This window comes from Perissodus microlepis, chromosome 19 (genome assembly GCF_051167445.1).
Source record: "Perissodus microlepis isolate ML-2025 ecotype Zambia chromosome 19, ASM5116744v1, whole genome shotgun sequence".
NCBI classification, from domain to species: Eukaryota; Metazoa; Chordata; class Actinopteri; order Cichliformes; family Cichlidae; genus Perissodus; species Perissodus microlepis.
Window position 1 is genome coordinate 25,460,629 of NC_140479.1, and position 21,733 is coordinate 25,482,361.

Here is a 21,733-nt window from a genome sequence, read left to right on the forward strand (position 1 = left end):
AAAACCTAATTTACATCAGAGGCAGTTCAGTTTAAAGTGCTGCTTGTATTAACTAATAGTAATTTATTAAAACATACAAAACTCCCACCATTTAGATACACATAGATTATTGTTATTGTCATTAATTTCACACCAGGACATAAAAACACACCACAGCGATGGCCGCCATATGTGTTCACCTCATGTTCCACCTCTTCTGATTCCTACTGGGGTGGAAGTCTACCGCCATTTGGGAATCTGGAATACAACAAGTGTAAACAAACTTTTAGTTTATGCTGAGTTCTTTTTAAAAGTTTTCCATCAGGAAAAATAAGGAGAAAAAAAATCAGATATACACAGTTTTTTTCTTTTACCAACCTGCTGTCTTGTTCTTGTTGTCTGTTCCCAGCAGTGGTCGGAATGTTGCTTCCTGTTCTTCGGTTGTGTCTGAAGTAAATATCAGTTTGGCCACTTCGAGCAACGTTACTGTGTTTGTGCTTCTTACCTGGGTGGGGAGTTAATACAGGCGTAATATAAGATATCACTGAAACGTCTATCATTCTTACTGCGACAGAGCACAAAGGAGAACAGCTAATCTCTATATAACAAGTTACATATGGCAGCTGAAAACAAGGTATTTTTACATCAAGAAGAAAAAGAAACCCAATTCCAAGACCTTAGGAAACTGTGTAAAACTAAAAACCGATTACAACAATTTACAAACCCCATAAACCAATAATTTTATTTACCGCAGAACACAGTAAATATCTCAAATGTTTAAACTGAGAAAATTAAAAATGTTAAGGAAAATTTTTTCTAATTTTGAAGGTGATAGCATTAACACCTCTGACAAAAAAAAATTAGTACAAAGGCAATAAAAGGCTGGAAAAAGTAAGTGGTACTAAGAAAAAACAGATGGAGGAACATTTTGCAACAGTTTTACCAATCTACAAAAAAACTCAACACAAAATTAAGAAGACTTTTAATATCTCATCGTCTACTGTACATAATATCAACAAAAGATTCTGAAATTCCAGAGAAATCTCTGTGCGCAACAGATAAGGCTGAAAATATTGGATGCCTGTGATCTTCGGGCCCTTGGATGGCACTGCATTAAAAATGGACATGATTATATCATGGAAATCACTGCATGGGCTTCCTGAAATCATTGACTGTGAACACAGTTCACTCCGCCATCCGCAAATGCAGATGCTCTATCACGCAAACAAGAATCCATTTGTGAACATGAGCCGTCTTCTCTGGGCTGAAGCTCTTTTAAAATGAACTGAGGCGAATTATAAAACTGTTCTGTGGTCGGAGGAATCCAAATTTTACATTCTTTTTAGAAAGCAAGCATGAAAAATCCTCCAGAGTAAGGAGGGGAAAGCCAATCAACACAGTTCAAAAGCCTCCATACCGGTTTTAGAGCAACATATGCACCTATCCAGACATCTTTTCAGCAAGACAATGCTAAACCACATACTGAACCTATTACAACAGCACAGCTTCATAGTAGAAGAATGTAGTGCTGAACTGGCCAGCCTGCTGTCCAGACGTTTCACCAATTGAAAAGATCAAACAGCTCAGCAGATCCAGGACTATTCAGCAATATATTTGTCTCCCAAATGTCAAGCAAGTGATGTAGACATCAGTTCCCAGATGTTTATAGACTGTTGTTAAAAGAAGACCGACTGCTACACAGTGGTAAACATGGACCTGTCCCAACATTTTTAAATTGTGTTGCTGCCATCAAATTGAAGAGAATCTTTTTCTTGAATGGTACATTTTCTTATTTTAAAACTCTGATGTGTTTTCTGTGATCACATTTTATTCTATTTAGACTTTACACAGCATCGCAACTTTTTTGGATTTGGGTTTGTATGTTATACTCACATTTGTATGTGTAATGGTCTTCGTCTATGTTATTTTGCAGGACATTGTGCCCGTGCATCACATTCTGCGGCCCTCCGCTTACACTCATTACTCTTAGAGTGGGGTTGTGGGGCACGAGCAGTCCAGGTAGGTTAACTTCACTTGTAGGAAGGAGAGCTCCGGGATGATGGGAGTATGGCTTTAAAAAACAAGGAGGGAATAAGGAAAATGGACATAATTCTCCAGGACAGAACTGATGTGAAGCATAACATGCAAACATGATCTATTAAGTGCATCTAAGTTCCTCACTAGTATATGTATCCTAACATAAAACATTTTTTCTCCACTTTTCTATCTCTGCTGCTGTCCATGGTCCATGCAATGTGTCCACTACACCCTACACACTTGCCAGGGGACTGGGGATTAGATTGCTTGCTGTTCCACATATATAAGCATCTTATAGGCCAACAGTAATTACTACACATAAATAACAACATTTACATTCAAGCAAAGCAGCTACAGGCACAGATTGAGAGTGACAACTCAGATGGCATTCATGAGAGTCAACAGAGGGAGGGCTGCATTTGTGTTTTTAATGAGAAAACCCAGGATCTCTGCTCATTTCCATACTTACATCTAACAAGCAGAGGGGGGGTCGTGTTGACCTGGCTAATAGGGGGTAAATCCACTGGTGCATTATCGGCCGGGCACATTTCATCTAATCAGCAGGATGATGCTAGCAGGCTTAGACCGCTTTTAATTCAGTGCTGCGGGAGAATTACTGTCCCGGTTTCTCATTACATGAACATTAAATCAGTCATACTAATATCAGTCATACTATTCAGGGTGGCTGTGGTTTGGATGTTGGCATTTTGACTCTTCCAGCTGGACTACATCTTTCATGATAAGGCCCATTATGGCATTTTGCATACACAGTGTCTTCATTTGTACATTTGTAATTCAGTCAGAATTAAAATTCAACTAAAGTACAGTAGGAGAGGATAGGGGTTTGTATCTCAGCTATACGCTAACCTTAAATGTATTTGTTAAAATTTCCAAAGACTGAGGTCAAGAGTGTTTCCCACCTCTCTTAGAAACAAAACAGAGGGAAATTGGAGTTTTGCTGGCTCAAAGCAAGAGTTAAAATGTATCTTAAACATAATCTTTGGAAGAAAAAATTACTGTGTAACATTTAACAGGTGTGACGACCCTACGCATTGGATGGAGCATGCATTTGTACAGTTCTCACTGTTGATTCAGCATTGAGAAGTTCCACCCTGGTTCTTTCCTCCAGGGTGATGTTCACACCATCCAGGACCTGCAGCTGGGGCAGGCGAAGCACCACTGCTGGTCTGTGGACAGAATTGCGTGCCACCTGAAAAACAAAACAAAACAAAAAAAAGACAAACAAATGTTTGGTTAAACAGTCTGGCTATCAACCACTCCTCAGAAATATTAATTCTAGAGATGAGCACAGTCTGCTTTGAGGCATCTGGGATAAATATGATGCTATGTGTCTCCCAGTGTATTTACCATGTTCCCAGCAGCTATTCCAGTGACCCAGCTGACAGCAGCACATAGGTCCCTTCCCAGCTGAGGGCACCCTGTATGCCAGGCTATACACCCAGCCTGTACAGCCACAGAACTGCCTGTTCCTGCAGGACACTTCTGCTTTGATGAGGTTGTGAGTGCATGCCAATGGATGTCCATTGAAAAAGGAGGAGACAGACTTTGGCTAGGGAACATAGCTAAAGGATCTCATGCGGTCAACAGCAGGAGGTATTGTCTCCAGGGTGGCTGTTGGCCTCTACCCCCTGGCAGGATTAACCCCACTACCACCACCACCCCCACCGCATGGGAACAGAAGGGGGATGAGATCGAGCAGTAAAGAGGCTACCGCAGCTGAGCATTACCCAGTGGACAATAGACAGGCCCTGGGCTGCAGGCTCTGCTAAGGCCTGCATGAGCTCCAGATGGGTGACGTAACAGGGCCAATAGCACACAGCCATTTGGTCAACGAATTTGTCTCTGATGCCAGCCAGTTTGAGGCACAGCAGACGGTCCATCGTGTAATCACTTAATTTGGAACCACAGAATTACCCTGTGTTAGCGTATCGGATTGTGAAAGTGAGAACTCGGCGTGCTTTTGATCATTTGTTCAAGAGATCGTGAGTTCAAGATATGTTCTGTGACTGACAGCAAATAAAGACAGAACCCACCTAATGGACAAACTGCCTATAAAACTTGTTAATACTCACAGGATTGCCAACAACAGAGAGCTCCTTCAGTGAGGGAAGAGCTTCTAATTTGTCAAGCTCTGCGATGTCCTGCAAAGAAGTAGAGAGGCAAAGATTATTTCAAAGTTCTTTTTTACTCATAACCCCTCATTTAGCTGTTCCTTGCTATGTGTTGATAACAGAGGCATTTGCATCAGGGCTGAACCTTTCATAATTTTGGTGTGGGCAGGATGGAAGCAGCTGATGGGAGAGATTACATGTGTGAGCCCTCATTAATCTCATGAGAGACTTTGGGCACGCAACAGGCCATGGGGATGTTTTCTCTCATTCCCAGCTTTATACTCGGACTTGGCTGTGATTCAAAGACGCCCCCACTGTGAGGACTAACGCTCTGGATGATTGCTTTATTTCTATGTCTTAATTGAATGCGTGAAAACATTAAGGAAGTGATGGGAAGAAGGAACCGGCAACAAAAGTGCAAATCACTCGCTCTGTGTGAGGAGATGCAGCCCGAGAAGCTGATTACACGTTGTCCTGATTGTTCCCCCTGATTCTTTATACACACGGCCGTGACCTTCAATCAAACTTGATTCTCCTTAATGCGACCCCTTGCATGCCACAGTGGGTAGTAATGACTCATGATTACTATACTTCAAGTCTTACTTTGCAAAAGCAGGGAAAAGTAATACTGCTGCACAGTGAACAAAATACATCTGACACATGTGAACCAATCAGTAAAAGTTGGTAGTAAATCGCAAAACTGCACAAAAGATGGCTGTGACCTCGGCGATGACCTCAAGAAATCACGGCGTTCTGAGTTATTCATGCAGTTTAATTGAATATGCCGTTTCATTAAAATTGTGAATATAAACATTTTTTAAAAATCTAGCATGCGAGGAGGCTGCTACTACTACTCTGCTGAAGCTGAATACCTGCAGCTTGTTCATGTCGAGGGAGAGCTTGCGAAGCTCAATCAGAGGATCGAGATGGTTCAGCTCCCGGATCCGGTTCTGTGCCAGGTGCAGCTGTAGGAGGAGAGCCTGGGCTGCGAAAGAGTTCTTGGTCAGAGTTTTAATCCGGTTTCTGTTCAACACAAGCTCTCTGAGTTGGTGAAGCCCTTCCAAGCCTTCCACTTGGTTTATCTCATTGCCTGTTGAGAGACCAAACTTTAGAAAATCAAAACAAACACACATCCCAAACAGTACCCTAATATTTCTATATACTAACTACTAGAGTAAATTGCACACCCTGAAGAATATAAAAGGCAGAATTTTAGGCCCATATAAACACTTCTTGGGTATTTCTTGCTTGACTCTGCTGTAAACAGTGCTGAAATTACAAACCAAGCTTCCAAAGGTTTCTAAGAAAGAAAAGTAGGGTTGGCTTTGTGGGACAAATCACCCCAGCAAAGCAAAACTCAATCAAAAGCCATCAAAAGCTGTTGAAAAGAAAGTCAATCATTCTTTTCTTTGCGTCTCATCCCCCACCTGGCCTTAGGTCTATAGGGGAGACTTTGCTCTTTGCGCTTGCCTTTTCACAGCCTCTGTGTAGTGCACTTTTAAACGGCTTGCAGAGAAAAGGGTGGCAACGTCAACCATACATACCTTCGAGGAAGAGTGCTTTAAGATTGGTGAGCCTGCTGAGCTGCAGATTGGCCATATTGGAGATGCCATTGTGACTCAAATGAAGCACCTCCAGGCTTCCCATCAGTGGCTCCAGGCTGCCAGTGGGCCCAGTATCCCTTAAACGCAGTTAGAGAAAGGCCGTTTGAAATCTCGGTGGTTAAACGAGCACCTCGCTGTCCCTCCCGCTGCCACGTCTAACTGGTCAGACCTCACAGGTGCAGACTACATCACGGCAATCACAGTCTGGCTAAACAAATGGATGGCTCTCACAGCACTACATTGTGTAGTGGTTCTGCACAACAAATATTTCATCTAAAGTTTATATTAATCTACAGACTAAATAGGTTTTAATTGTTTAGTTTATTGTAGTCTTTACCTCAAAGGAAATGACCCATTTTAAATGCTTACTCTTTTTTATATTAAAAAATAATTTCTCTGACTGAAACTCTGACTACAAGTAAATTCATCATAGTTTGCCAGCAGCTTCTGTTAAATTTAAGGCAGCTCACACATTGGCTGGTCAGTGCTGCCCCCTCATGGTTAGACTGCACAAAACTCTATTGAAATACTTTTTAAAGAAGCTTGTTTTTGCACAAAACCCATAAATAAAACTACACTAGATTACCTGCTGGCTTTAGATGTGCTCTGTTGGCTGTAGCCACTGGAGTGCACTTTGCTGTATAGTATCTGTCTGCTTGTCAGATGAGTCTGAGTCTTCTGCCTGGGCAGAATTGACTCTATGTGGTTATAGTTGAGACACAGAGCCTGTAAAGAATACAACATAAATTATTTCTTTGAACATGCTGCATTTCCAGCCAGTGTATTACAGTGTGTTGGCATTTGGTGCACTGTGTACTTTGATGTTGGGCAGGTGGATGAGGCCTGAGAAGGATGTGAGGTTGCTATGGTCTAAGTTGATGCAGCGCACATTACGGAAGAGTTCTGGTGGAGACAGATCAACTATCCTGTGGGAAAAATATATATTTTTAAGGCTTTATCTTTCTTTATAATCTGTTTTATTACAACACTGTTATTACCTAATGGAACAGGCCTGAAGGTTTAGGTGTGTGATTTCTGTGTAGTTTGAATGGCCCAGCTTCTCTGCCACTGTGTCGGTGGTCAGTCTTCCCATAAACATATTCTTTGCGCTCTCACACTCACTTGCTTCCTAGAGAAAACAGCAGAAAAGAAGAGCAATTACAAAATACTGGAAACAACCGCTGTAATATGACTTTTTAAGCTCATACCACTGCAATTCCATCCAGAGCTTTGAGGAAGGGGAGATGAAACACTACATATATTCGATAGTTTTCCAGTTTCTCCACTAAAGGGTTCCCACAGAGATCCAGGATGAGGAGGTTTGTCAATCCCTGAAAAGCAAAATGGTCACATAAGCTCACATAGTAAAATTAATTAAAATTAAATTCTACTCTTCTTATTTCACCTTCTCATCCATTTTTAAATGTTAACTAGATGCTCACTTTCAGACAGTAGATGTCTCTTGATGTAGAGATCTGGTTGCTGCCGATGTAAAGTTCAAGGAGAGACCGAAGTCTCTGGATGCCATGAAGAGAAGCAATACAGTTGTTCTCAGCTGACAGAAAAGACAAGCTGGACAGCCCGTCAAGAGTTGAGACGTCCAGACTGGTTAGCCGATTCCCATCTACACTCAGTTTATTTAGGCAATGGAGTCGTGTGAGGCCTGAGGAAACAGTTACCAAATACAGACATGGAAACAATGACGGCACTGTGCTATGTGTGATTTCTCCTTGAGTGCGACTGACCACTGAGTGTGCAAATACTGTTGTTGTTTAGGGACAGTTCTTCCAGCTTCAGGCAGTTGTCCAGACCCTCGACTTTTGAGATCTCGTTATCATTAAAGGAGGCCCAGCGCAGGTTCACCAGCTTACTTAGATTGATCATCTTGGAAATCCTCTGGTTGTCAAGGTTCAGGGTGGTGATCTGGTCAGCAATTTGGTAGACACAAAAGGTAACAAAGATCAACATCATCCCACCTAGTACCGCTCCTAAAAACGTCTTTACTGAGAAGCCCACATGCTGAAGCTCACTTTTGCAGTCCAGTCTTGGTCCAGTTCTTTACCAAGGCCCCAGGGTGATGGACTCAAATGATACAGGAGCTGGGCTGTTGACAGCAGACTAAGAGTGCGGGGACGGTCACTCTTGGTACGCGAGTGTGCCAGAAGAGACGCCTACGAGCAGTGTCAACGAGTCTGATTGAATTACCATACTTCACTTAAAACATTTACTTTAATCCATCAATTTTGGATTTGTTCATATAAACAACGTCTCTTTACATAGATCAGCTCAACCAAATAAAATCTAGTATATAAGAAGGAATTTTGACAAAATCTTCACCTGGTTAATTTTGGACCCAGCTGCCATCTGAACAGCTTCAGCAGCCTCCTCCTCTGCTACCAGCACATCATCCAGGTGTGTGAGGTTCATGAGATGGCCTAGTATGGTCATTCTGACTGCCTCGGGCTGGAAGAAGGGAAACATCTTCACTCAGTCACTTCTACAATTTGAGGCCACTTTCAGTGGTATAGTTTGAAACATAGACTGAGATTCATATTTCTAACATATATATTCTGAGCATATACGTAGTATTACTATTGCTGAGGTTCAATCTTGAATATTTCGAGTTATTTTTTCCATTTGATCACAGCACACACCCTGTTCCAAGGATTGTATCGGGTGTCCAGTTTCAACAGAGCAGGTGTGTGTTTTCTGAGCACAGCTGTATCCTCTCTGACCTTGGTCAGCTTATTCCAGCACACATCGAGTTGTTTGAGCTGTCCCAGCCCCCGCAGACCTTCCAGAGTCACCAGGTGGTTAAAGCTAGCGTCCAAAAACTCAAGATTTGGCTGTAGTTTAGGTAAGAGAGCAGGTGAGAGTTCCACTTTATGGCTATGCAGCCACTATTCAGTTTCACAAATAATAGAGAGGGACATCATAAAAGAAGCATTCTTTAACTTAAACACACTCTTAAGTGTTATCTTAACATTATTTTGTATTACCATGTGAGAAATGTCATCAAGGTGCGTGAACTCATTGAAGCTGACAGTAAGATGCCTTAGAGCCGTGAGGCTGGAAATCTCCTTTATGTTGCTCAGGCTGTTGCCATGAAGGTTAAGCACCTGGAGATTCAATGCAACAATGATGGTTCAAACTGAAATGAAACTGCTTCATATTCAACCTCTTATTTAAAACGGCAGAGCACTTACTGTGATTTGACTGAGGACATTGGCTCGGGCAACACTAAGCAGAATTTTATCATCCAAGCTCAATAACTTGGGCTGAGGTTTAAGAACAGGTTCCCTGTTGAGGACTTCTTTGTCCAGGGCAACATCATTGGTAGGATCTCTGTCTGTGCTATGGCTCAGCAGTGTAGGTTTGTCTTTGTCCTAGACAAGGCAAATCAAAATGTTTACATCATGTACTGCCAACAGATGCATTTTTTTTAAATTAATATTATAATTAATTAATATGACAGCTATATAGATAGGTGGGGAGCAACCAACACATACTCATCATAATTCATGCACAGAAACATAACCTGCACAAACAATTGCAATTTCATGTTTCTAAACTCTTAGTTTAGTTTAGTTTCCCACATGAAAACAAACCCATCAAATCAAGGGATGTAGCGCGAAAACTCCAGCTCAGCTGTCTGATCTCCAACCTCAATAAAAAATGTCCTTCATCTATTTAGAGGCTTCCAACCAATGCAGCTGACTCTTAGAAATAATGACGGCGGATATTTTAGATCTGTCACAGGCAGCAGATGAATAACCTGGTCTGTACAGACAAAAGTAAACACATTACATGTCAATAATTGAAGAACCAAAAGTCAAACTCCAGCTCTGCCCTCATTTTTTCTGAATAGGAACTTTAAGTGCTTGATCTATGGCATCCAATTCACGATGAATGCGTTGAAGGTAAGCTGAGGTTCAGTACCTTGCCCACGAAAAACATGGGCATCACCAAATTTGTGATTACTAAATAACCTGCACTTCCTAAATCACAGCGATTGAAACTGAGATTTAGGCATGTTATCGCTTTAAATAATGCAGCAATTTTTCAATATCTAAATATTAAAAGATGAAGAAACACCTCCACAGAGAACAATTGTGTTTCATCTGTAACAGTCAAAGGAATGTATGCAATAATTTACCTGAGTGATGTATTCATAATATATGATGTACTCGGGCAGGACAAGCTCGTGGTCAAACACAAACCACTGCCTTCGGCGGGGACTGGACTCAAGATCAGTGTGTGTTTTGGTGGAGCCGGGTCTTTCTGAATGAAAAGGACACAGAAATGTAAAAATAATTGGGAATGAAGAAATAAGCAACAACAATTACAAAAAAGGCAACTGCTGTTGTTCCTTTTAATTCAGTGAATACCTTCACTCGTTGCAGATCTGTGCTTTGTCTCCACACTGCGATACACAGAGTAAACTCCAGGATAATTGCTTCTGTCCACCGGTTCTCCATCTCGGATGGGCATGCTTTTACCCACGAACACTTTGGAAACATTGACCTGACCTACAAGCAAAAGAGCATTAGCAGTTTAGCTTCTAAAAAAACAGCATAAAAACATAATGAAATGAATGAAATAAGTAAAATGACCTCACCGTGCCTGAAGGGAATCGTATCCATGCTGTGTTTAGCAGGAAAAAGGCTATTGGAAAAAGGTATAGCACCCTCTTTTCCCATGGCCTAATTTAGAGAGTCATCGCGTAAAAAAGTGAAAGCGTGAGAATAACACAAGTCAAGCATAGTCTTCTGTAACCCTAATGTGGTTACATCTCCATACAGACACAAATCAGGCACACATAAAGTTTCACACAAATAGAAATTTCCCTCATTTTAGTATTCATTGCAATCTGCTCCACAAATGAGCGTGATAATTTCTTTTTGCACATATCGTTTACTGCACTGTGTACAAGTGTGCAGGTGTTGAGTGGTAAACTGTCTAATGTGTGGCTAATTAGCTTCAATTACTCCCCTAATTGTTAGTAGAATAAATGTGTGTGATAGGAGCTTGTGCATCCTTTCTGGTAGTACACATACCTTCTGCTGCTCTGTTGTTTTGAAGCCTTCCTGGAGAATCTGCAAAGTTTCATCCTTCTCACATTTTTCAGGGTCAACTATGTAGAATAAATACTCCAGCTGACGTCTGTAATTCCTGCTTAGAAAGAATAGAGTTACAGTATGAAGCTTAACATTAAAACGTTAACGTTAAAATCTGCTCATCATCTGTTTCGTGCCTTACTGGGAAGACAAATCTTCGTTGGCTAGCAAACGGTGAATCTTGTCCTCAAAGCAAAGTCTCAGTGCACTATTGTGGATGCGGATAACTCTATCCACCCTAATATCAGTGATGCCATATGTTTTGTAGTCTGATGGAGAGAAGCGGGAAAGTAGGAGGTCACAACAAGAAGTAAACCTGTCGGTCAGAGCAAAAGAAAAAAGAAGGAGAGTATATTTCCCATTTGTTACTGTGAATTGCATAGTGGTTACAGTTACAGTGGATGATACTGAACAGTAAAAGTACCAAGGATCTGTGGAGCAGCCCTCCTCCAAACGGATATTTCCAACACTTTCTAGCTCCATCAGTAGAAACTGCACCGTATACTCCATCCTATTTGTGGCTCGGGCCAAATCATGCTCGTACCAGATGTGAATCCTGAATATAAGATTAGGAGCATCAATTTTTCAGATTAAAAGTTTCAGTTTAGCTCTGTGCTGTCCCCTAAGAGATCAATTTACATAAAGCAATAATACACTGTCTCTGTATCTCATCAAAAATGCAAACTCACTCATCTAGCCTCCTGGTCCATAGTTTGAGTCGTTTCCTCAGCGCTTCAATCTTAGCATGTACTTTGTGCTCTGTGGCTGGATCCTGACTTATGTCACTGATTGATTCATTTCTTTCTGTTAAGCCTTCATCCAGGTGTGGTGGCCCTTCTTCTACGCTTTCTGACAGGCAGGTAGGTTTCTTGCAAACAACTGGCCCCACGGAGAGCTCACGTTCGAGCTAGAAATGCATCCAAATTATAATCGTTCTGTGCACACAAACACCTGAAGCTTTTTAGAGCTGCTACAAAACATTTTATGGAGAGTACATACAAATTTAAGGGCACGAGTGAGAGTCTTGATGCATTCTTCAGGTGACTGCGATAGAGTTTTCTTCTTCTCTATCAGACTGAGCCGGGTCTCTGCTAGTTTCCTCTGAGCTGTGCGTACACGCATATTGTAGTACATCATTTTTTTCATCACTGCAGACTAAAAGAAAAATGAAAAAAACCTCTTATTTCAGGCTAAAACAAAATAACAGATGCATCAAATATAACTGTTAAATATCTTTGTAAAAACAAAAATATCAAATGTGGCAGATTAAAGAAAGAAAAACAAGAAAAACAAGAAAACAAAATACATCCACTAAAAAATATAGCTTGTTTTTATAGAAACCTAGAAGAAATACCATAAGGCAGGGGTGTCAAACATAAGGCACAGGGGCCAGAATCAGCCCACCAAAGACTACAAACTTGCCCACTGAATGGCTCTGGAAATGTGAAGGACATACATTTTAGAATTTTAACTGTATTTTTAAAAGTTTTGGAGCTTTTAATACAGATAAACGCCAAATCAAATAAATAATACACAAAAAACAGAAAGCTCCTGTTTTTTACCACTATAGAAATTTAGGCGTTTTTAAAATATATTACTAATATTTAGGTATTTATTCACAGACAAAGGAAAAAAAACATTCTGTCAATTAACAAATTTGTTTTTAAATTTTATACCAAACTTTTTCTGTAATTTTACAAATTTATTTCAAACAATTTAAGCCCAAAGCAGCATAAAAAAAAAAAGCTTGGATCTTATCAGTACCTCAGCTGCTTCCTTGATTTGCTTGCTGGAGACGTCGTAGATGTCGAGTCGCTGGAGGCTTGGCACGTGGTAAAGAATGTGCGTGTCATAGTTACAAAGGAGACACACCGGGTTTGGGGTTGACGTGGGGTCTTTCAATGCTAACTCACTCAGACGGGGCAGTCGGGCAAGCTGGCTCAACTCCTGTTACAGGAAAAGATTCAAGACTCAAGGTCAATTTTAAGGCTCTTATAATGGGCAGGCCTCAGCTTACATCAACAATCCCATTTGTTCACATCCAGCTCCCAGATCTCTCCGATCCTACTGGCAGAGATCTCTTACACATCCCAAGGTCATGTTTCAAACAAAAAGGTGACAGAGCCTTTGCAGCCGCTGCTCCACGTTTGTGAAATCAATTACTGCATGACATAAAAAGACCCCCCCCCCCATCTCTGCTTTTAAGTCTAGGCTCAAAACCACCTTATTCTCTGACCTTTCCAGTCCACTAAGCTCCCCTCTGCTTGTTGTCGTTATGTGTCTGCACATTTGTTGTTAGCCCTTTAATCTGTACTCTGTCTTCAATTTTTACTTTTTTATTTGATGTTTGTAATTACATGTGGATGCATGTATATAGGATTAGATCATTTGTACAAAACCTGGTCAATGAAAGCTATGTTTACATGTGATTTCGAAATAAATATTATTTACTTACTAGGACAGCAAAGTTTCTGCATATCCTAAGTACGTTTACCCTAAAGAACACTTTTTTTTTGTTGTTCTCAACAGAAACAGAAAATTTAAAGTACTTTAAACAAAGACAATGACACTGCATATATTTCCCCACACTATATGATAAATTACATTTCCAGAAGTCACTGCAATATTAGTAATTATAAAGAAACTGTCTTGATCGCTGCATACTGAAATGGATGTTTCAACACATCATCTTGACGATAGCACTTCTATTCTTCTCTACATTACCTACACTTAAGAAGAGCTAAAAAAAAAAGATGTCACATTGTATTGACATGGTGGCGAGATTTTTTTCTTGATCCTGCAGCTACGGTGGGGTCTTTAGAGTGAATGGTGATAATCGTGTTTTTTATAACAAGCCGGGTGCAGAGGAAAAGGTGGAGATCTCAGGCGTTACGTCAATCAGAGAAGGAAACAAAAAAACTTTTCTGCGTTTCTTGACAAAATGACCTTGAACAACAATGATCAGAGTCATCTGAATGAGCCAACAAGTACACCATTAAATGTATAATATAAACCTGCCGACTTGAAAAACAAAACAAAACAGGAAAACCTATGTAGTCTTTTAGGAATGTATATCACTAAACATATAATGGCAGAAATCAAAATTATACTGCCTAATACCTTATTGAAGGTCTTATTGAGACAGCATATTGTTGTAATGATTGAAAATCCGAAAAGACCCAGACCTCAACGTTTCACAAGAATTCAGGAATTCCCTTTGTCAAGCTACAGATTTGAATAAGATAATAAGCTGGTTTAGGGCTAAAGGTGGATTGCAGGAGCAAGATCTGAGGTGTTAAACCAATCAGTCACAGAGATACAAAAACCTTTGTGCTTCCTGTCAAAATGTCCTTGAAAAAACAATATTCACGTGTGCTGTGAAAGCGCGTCTCAGCTGAAGCATGCCTAAAATGTGTAACTAACACAAACCTGCACATTAAAAAAAAATACTCTTAGGCATACTCCTAAGATATATTATTTAAATAAATGCATTCATGAATGTATATCATTGAATGAGGAATGGGGGAAAAAAATTGAAATTATGGCGCACAATGCCTCAATAAAGGTCTTGCGTTGCACGCCTGTTGTTGAAATGATTGAAAATGTGAACTAGCCGAGACCCCGGCATTCTCCCAAGAATTTAGAAATGCCCTTTTGTCAGACCAAGGATTTTAATAAGATTTTACAAAATAAGTAAGAAAAGTTTTTAGAGAAAGTATTTCAAAAGCATGTTTTCATTTTGAATCTTACCTTAAAGGAGCTGATCTTGTTTCCAGACAGATTGAGTTTCTGAAGGTTGACATTAGGATCAAGGCTGTGCCCTTAGAAGAAGTTAAAAATTATTTGATTGCCATCATTATTTTTCTCATAGCTCGCCGAATCTCCATCAAACTGAACACAAATTACTCTGAGAACATACCGATCTTTTCAATAATGTTGTCAGCAAGGTTTAGTTCTTTAAGGTCTAGAAGTGTGTCCAAGCCCTTTAAGAGAAAACAACAACAACAACCACATGTGGAGACTAAGTTTTTCTGAAGGTCTTTCAAAGTTAACTTTGGAAATTGGCCGATTTTTCACTCTTTTTCAGTCCAGTCATTATACCCGATCATTTTCAGAACAATGTTTGTTTGTTTAGCCACTCATCACTGACCCATGAGTCGTTCAAGTATTTGAAAAAAGCACCTACCTCATGGGATGAACCAGTGTTGTCTCTAAGCACTTTTTAAATTGGTTCTTTACAAAAAAAAGAGAAAACCAGACAAGTGGAGGGAAAAAAGGGAGACCTTAAAAAACTATCTACACCATCTGAAATTGATGGAATTATTTAGGCAGAAATGTACCATCAGCCTTTGAGCCACCATCCAATACCATCTGGAAAGTATCTGATTGACTACTGCTTCATTTTCCAGCAATGATCCCAAACACAATGCCAATGCAGTAAAGGTATACCTTGTCATACTAAGATAGTCATATCAAATATTGACTTTCAAGCTTTTCAGAATTCTACAAACTCTGTTTTGACATATATTATTATATATGTTTGCATGTTTCAATAAATTGCTGCACCTGCTGTATTTCCCATTTTCCTAGCAAAATATAAAGAAATGAGTGATGGCCCACAACTTTTGCACAGTAGTATGTGTAAAAGAGCAGTTTTGTTCTGCTGAATATTTAAAAATCTTGCATTACAAACACAGAAAAGCCAAGAAGATACAGCTCTAACCTTAATCTTAGTTATGCAGTTGTTATTGATCCACAGCACCTCTAGGTGGACCTGCAAGTCCAGATTCTTTATTTCACTGATTTTGTTTTCATAAAGGTACAGTTTCTCCAGCTGCAGGCAGTTCTGTAGTCCAGATATTTCCTGCAATAAAGAGAAAGTAGATTGTTTGATGCATGTGGCACAAAACACACATGCTTAAATGTGCATGCGACACCTGTTTATATCAGTCCTCATATAGTTCATATTTCTTTCACGGTTTTCAGACTTTTTGGGACAAAAAAAATCAGTGTATCCATGCACCTCCTCCTTTTTCAATCCAGCTCATTCATAGTTATCACCCTGCCTGCAGGAACACCTGCACGTGTGTCTTTGTCAGCTGGGGATAATTATGCTTAACACACACGATTCAATGGTGGTGTGAACTAATATTTCATATTTTATAGGTGAAAAAGACCCATTACTAAAGAATCTTCACTTGCATCCACATGGCAAAATATCTATAGGACAGGAATGATTCAAGCTATCACCAGTTGTTGTTACCAGCATTTATCAGCATAGCAAACACACCGTCAGATGGCACTGGACTATCCAGAGCTCCTGAAGCAGAGGACAGCACTCAAGCCCATCAATGTGCTCTATGTTCTGGCCTATTATGGTAAGCTGGGACAGCTTTGGGAAGAAGGAGAGGCCAATCATGCGGGGGAAACCAGAGAAGAACATCTCCAGTGATGTGATGCTGCTTCCCTCTTGTGCAATTTTTTCATAGGGGACTCCATTAGCCATGCACTGTTAATTAAAAACAGTAAAGAATGAAGTAAATAGGAGAAACCCGCACTGATTTTTGTATACGTATTCAAAACTGAATATTTATGTGATAGTTACCAGTTTTTTGATCACTTCCTCTTCACTGCGGTTCTTTTGCTTCTCATTTGACAACATATCGCTGCAATTAATTAAAAATATGTTGCTGAAAATATCCTGCCTTATTTTTACTGAGAGACAAGTTAAAGTAGAGCGTTGGTACAGGTAAACCTACCTGTAATAACTGAGGTCAGCAAGTAAGAGTACGAAGTCACCACACATCAGCGCTAGCTGTGCTAGCTTCTAACGTTGTGCTTGTAAATAGTAAGTACGACAGAGGACCGCTTAAATATCAGGCGGCTAAATTTAGTGTACATCTAATTTTCCGTGGAGAACTGAACAGCAGCAAACCTCGCTGATTGCTTTAGCCAGTGTTAGCCATCAGTCTGTATCCAGGCAAGAGCGTCTGGTTGCTAAGACAGACTGAAACTTTTTGAGGTCCTGCTCATATTAAAAGCGGCCGCATGAGGGCGCCATATGGCAAGGGACATTTTTTTAAACATCAAACCATAAAATTCACACAACTATTTCTCCATTTAAAACATTACCATGGGATACATGAGGAATTTTTGCCACTTTTGAAAAAATAAAAACATATTCTTTTCGCACTATTAAAAAAAACATCTTTATTATTCTCCTCTTTAGGCCATGTGTCCAGGTTTAATAAGCTAACTGTCGCTATTTTCACAAACCAAGGCTAAGCACTGGTTTGACTGAATCCTCTGACCTCATTTATAGGCCGAAAACACCTTTTTGATCTTTGACTGTGTCCCAAATAAAGTGGTGCCAACCGTAAGGGCTCGCGGACACTATGACGTCAGCGTCGGAGCAGTGAACTAAAACAATCAACCTCACTCCTTCTCCTCTCACTCCCGACTACACCGCCTCATCTGTGGCGTCCACAAACCCCGGTCTCAGCTGACAGACGCCAGCCAGGAGCCGCACTATTGTTGTTGTTGTTGCACGGTTTTCTCCGTCACACATCCTAGCGCAAACGATTACGGCAGAGAGAGAAGCGGCAGCAGCTTTGTGTAGCTAGTATAATATCATCTGTCCGACGACAGGAAAAAGGCATGTCTGCGCAGACCGGTGAGGAGCTAGGCTCGGAGGGGAAGTGGTTTGGGGATGACTATGAGAGGAACGGCCTGTTTGGTAACACACAGAGCCGCTTCGGCGAGCTGCGCGAAGAATTGAAGCCGAGAGGCGGCGACGCGTTGGGCGACCTGGATCAACAATTTCATCCTTTCCAGGACGACGGGAAAAGGCCTCCCGTTGCTATGGAAACTGCATCTACAGGTAAAGCTTGCACTTATTGCCCTTAAATGCTTAAATATGTGACAGTTTATAATCAGTCTAGCCACGTTACGTGTCTTCTTTTTCAGAAGGTAACAGGACGATGTTACGGTGTGAATAAATACTGTGTGAGGGACGCGGGCGAGAGCATTTATCAGAGAATTAGCGTTACGACAGACGGCTTGTCTGTAAGCCTGGGATAAAACTTCCGAGCTCGAAAACAAAAACAAAGCCAAGAGGAAGCAACTTCAGTGATGCCGTAGGGGAAAAAATGGCAGACATATTTCCAAACTAAACTCGGCAACAGCCCTTTATAGTTATGAAACGTCATATAGCTCATGACCGAGTGGTTTTCCGCTCAGGAGACAAGAATCTGCTTGGATGAAGGCAATACCAAATAGCCTGTTGAACTCTGAATGGCCTGTTCACTACCATAACTACTGTATCATCTCGCACATGTGGGCTAGGTCTACATCTATATTAGAAATATTTGCTTGTTGAGAAGGTGAGGCTACAAATTACAGGCCTTAGCTTACAAAGCCAGTGTCTGGATAGAAAGAGAACAGCTTAATCCCTAAGCATAAGATTTCATTAGTCCAGCAACAAAACTAAAAATACAAAAAAGAATGGGTAACAGGACACGTTTATAATAGATGAATAAACATGAAAGAACCTAATATAATGATAATAATAATAATAATAATAAGAAGAAGAAGAAGAAGAAGAACTCACGAACTAGATGAGTTTGGAAAGGTTTTGGGAACTTTAGGGGAGTTGTTGTCTGTCTTTTATATTTATGCATATTTTTTAAAAAAAACAGAGAGAGAGGGGTTACATGATGCATCCCAGTTTTTGTGTGCACCTCCGTGGATAGTGTCAGTGATGTCATCACATTGCTGGATGCTGGACTTTGTGATAAGATAACGCAGACCTTGGTTCTGGATCCGTTGTCATTCTCCTTAACACTGCTCAGCTCATGCTGCTATTTTTAATCCTTAACAGTGTTCACTGTTCGCTTGGCGAGCAAAACTAGAGCCCTGCACTTTTATTCACCAATCCACTGAAAGATTCATGAGCTTGTGCTTTAAAAAAAGAAGAAAAAAAGAGCTGCCCAGTTTTTCTTCCTTGCTGCTCAGGTTTTTCACATTTCACTTGCTGCTGCTTCTGCAGCAGCTGCTCCAAAACAGAAAAGAAAACATCTAGCCACTGATAAATCCTTTAAGGACAACAGCATAGCTGAATGCTTAAATTGGACTTAAATCCTTTGATGCACGGAGTTGTCCATGACAGTATCCAAATCTGAATTGTGCAGTAGGAAAACCGCTTGGAAAATTGACATAAAACACACAGAAACACTGCTGAAGCGTTTAAAGCAAGTCGGTGTGACATTTTAAACTGGCTTGTCAGCGTTTGTCCTCGTGTTCTAGAAGACGTAAACAGAGCACTTGCTCTACTTTTTGGCATTCTGTGCCAGACAGGCTCAAACATGGGTAGGTGCATGCAGACAAACACACACACACACACTTTGTTTTGGTTCCTAAAAGAGGAAAAGAATAGCTTTGTGCTGTTCCTCGGACTCCCATTGAGCCGTATCCATACCAGTGAAGTAATCCACTTTGTCAGTTATGTTCTTGGTGGGAACAGTGCAGATCTCATCACATCTAGCAGGGCAGAGAGGACGTTTCACTCTTATGTAGTCATGTTATCGTCCAGTCTGATCTTTGTCAAAGACATTCACTCCTAAAAGTCCACTCATGCTTTTCTTTTTCTCTTCTCTGCGTTGCTGAAAAAATAGTTTTGAGGTTGGAATTTTTTTGGCTTTGAACATAATGAGATTGGAAACCGTATCTTTCTGCAGATAATCAATCCATGTCTGTTCTAAATCATGTTCACAGCTCTGATGTACCCACAGACCCCGATAATGCTGATTTCAGCCGTATTAAATCACCACAGGGCAGAACCTTATCAGGGCTCGCAAAATTTCAAAATCCCTGGTAGCCCTTCGGGCAGGGACTCTTCAGTTTTTGGTAGCCCAAAATAAATTTAAGTAGCCCGAATAAAAAAGAGAGCAATTTTTTGATTGATGTTTTGTTTCCTGTTTTGTTTCCTTTACAATATTATACATTAAAGTATAATATTGTAACGGAAACAAAACATTAATCAAAAAAATTGTTGAAACACAAATTACAACATTGTATAAAAATTACAATCATCAACTCAAATACTTGGTTCTAATTGAACAGAAATTTCTATGAACTTGTAAGAACTGTGTAGAACATGAATCAGCCTGTGTCAGATCCTGAATTTGAAATTTCCACTGAAGTCACGGGTAAGAGGCAAGTGGAACCAAGATCGAGGCCATTTGCTTTTTGAAGTTTGCAAAGACTGCTAAATTTTGCCAGTGGTAGTTCACTCTTTGCAACATAGTACGCTGTTCTAAACAGATTTCTCAGGTTTATTTTTAGTATGTTATTTGCAATTGGTGTTTGTTCTGGGAAAGATATTGCAGACTGAGCAATAATGCATTTCTTGCATTTCTCATGGGTTCTAATGGGGGTCTTTCTTAAAATTACTGGTCCCAGTAACAAAGGCGCTTGTCGACTCAGAAATCGAGGGAAAACCAACAACACACCCGGCAGAACATTATGTTATTTACACGGGTGCACATAAGTGGTCCGCATGTGCGCATTTGCTGTCAAAATAAAAGACGCGCACCAGATAAGAAGTTGCAACGCGTGTTTGCGTCCATATAAAATGCACTGTTTTTGTCCGCTAGAGTGGGATTTTCACGGCACATTCCGCACCACATCTCTGTGCGTTCATCATTTGTTTGAAGCCAGCTCACCTCCTGCAACTACTTTTCCGAGAATACGCGCTTCTTTTGTGGTTCGGAGTCCTTCTGACATTTCTTTGGAGGTGGAGGAACACCAAAGTAATTGCTTAAAGGAGCTTGCTTCTTCGACATCTTTAAGAGTTCTAAACAAATGTCTGTCCTCCTCCAGAAAATCTTATGTACGCAAACACGCGTTGCAACTTCTTATCTTGTGCGCCTTTTTTTATTTTGACAGCTAATGCACCTGCGGACCACTTATGTGCACCCCTGTTTATTATTTAGCTTGTCATATCGCAGCCACAGAAATTCTTTTGTCCATGAAACCATAAAGCTGCACTTTATTTTTTGCCTTATAGTCTGATTTGTCATAACTTTTCCGTTTTGTGGTAAGCTTTTCTTTGGCTGTCACTTCTTCACGCTGACCTGTCTTATTTGGCTCAGCAGAACTAAAATATATATCCTGCTGCTTTTACACACGCACTCACTTAACGCTCAGCGATTCTCGCATGTTTAAGCTTGCTGCGGGAGATTTCACTTGTCATGTTTGCATAGTAAGCTAACGATTGATAAGACGATGTCAGAGGAATTGGTGCGCAAATTATCGTCACTCACCAATCAGTACTGTCGCTCTCTATACACAGTTCGCGCGATTGCAAAGTGAAAGCAAAAAAAACAAGCAAATTCAAACGAAATTTCCGAAAGAATGCAAAAGCATTGACATATATTTTCCCTTCCTACGATAGCCCGACGGGCAGGGCAGAGATAGATTTTGGTAGCCCGACTGGAAAAATCGCTAGCCCCGGGACGTCGGGCTAGCGATTTTGCGAGCCCTGCTTATCCTCGGATCGGATAACCTCTTTGATCTAAAAGTTTCCCATCCTATAAAAGTTTCAAGAGTCACGAGAAAAGGAAGGAGCGGAAGGAGCTCTGACCAGTTCTGATGTGCTGCGAGAACACAACAGTTGGGTTTGGTTTGTTCTGTAGCAGATGGTGTTTCTGATAGCTTGGGCCTGATTTCTGCCAGTGAAGAAAAAAACTGAGCACATAAGATACACAAACATTGACACTGCCTTTACTTTTTCATAACTCCTCCTGGTACATCATTTTATAACAACCTGAAAAAACATATCGGTCATAAGAAACTTTCTACTCCA

At 40.5% G+C, this 21,733-nt stretch overlaps 2 protein-coding genes across 3 annotated transcripts in view; one reads left to right on the plus strand and one right to left on the minus strand.

The window, feature by feature from the left end:
* Nucleotides 1-19,492, minus strand: lrrc9 (leucine rich repeat containing 9). Of its 2 annotated transcripts, none has more exons than XM_084915284.1 (33): nt 18,479-19,492; nt 16,475-16,535; nt 16,160-16,378; nt 15,593-15,733; nt 14,789-14,852; nt 14,620-14,690; nt 12,634-12,816; nt 11,869-12,024; nt 11,559-11,776; nt 11,294-11,425; nt 11,012-11,185; nt 10,810-10,924; nt 10,371-10,455; nt 10,141-10,281; nt 9,909-10,033; nt 8,959-9,138; nt 8,752-8,871; nt 8,407-8,598; nt 8,090-8,215; nt 7,783-7,923; nt 7,498-7,675; nt 7,195-7,415; nt 6,961-7,083; nt 6,751-6,881; nt 6,570-6,678; nt 6,339-6,478; nt 5,693-5,829; nt 5,021-5,238; nt 4,110-4,178; nt 3,101-3,226; nt 1,873-2,050; nt 358-484; nt 1-237 (listed from the first exon to the last, which is right to left on the minus strand). In XM_084915284.1, exons 2-33 carry the CDS (start codon nt 16,529-16,531, stop codon nt 204-206), a joined length of 4,431 nt encoding a protein of 1,476 aa, XP_084771410.1. In that variant the 5' UTR covers nt 16,532-16,535; nt 18,479-19,492; the 3' UTR covers nt 1-203. The 2 variants fall into 2 exon arrangements, with proteins under 2 accessions (XP_084771410.1, XP_084771409.1); XM_084915283.1 differs by lacking the exon at nt 18,479-19,492 and adding an exon at nt 16,629-17,185.
* The window catches only part of rtn1a (reticulon 1a), a 23,777-nt gene continuing 19,368 nt past the window's right edge, over nt 17,325-21,733 (plus strand). The window contains exon 1 of the mRNA XM_084915287.1: nt 17,325-17,749. Within this exon, the coding sequence (XP_084771413.1) occupies nt 17,527-17,749 (223 nt within the window). The 5' untranslated portion in view covers nt 17,325-17,526. The remainder of the gene's footprint in view (nt 17,750-21,733) is intronic.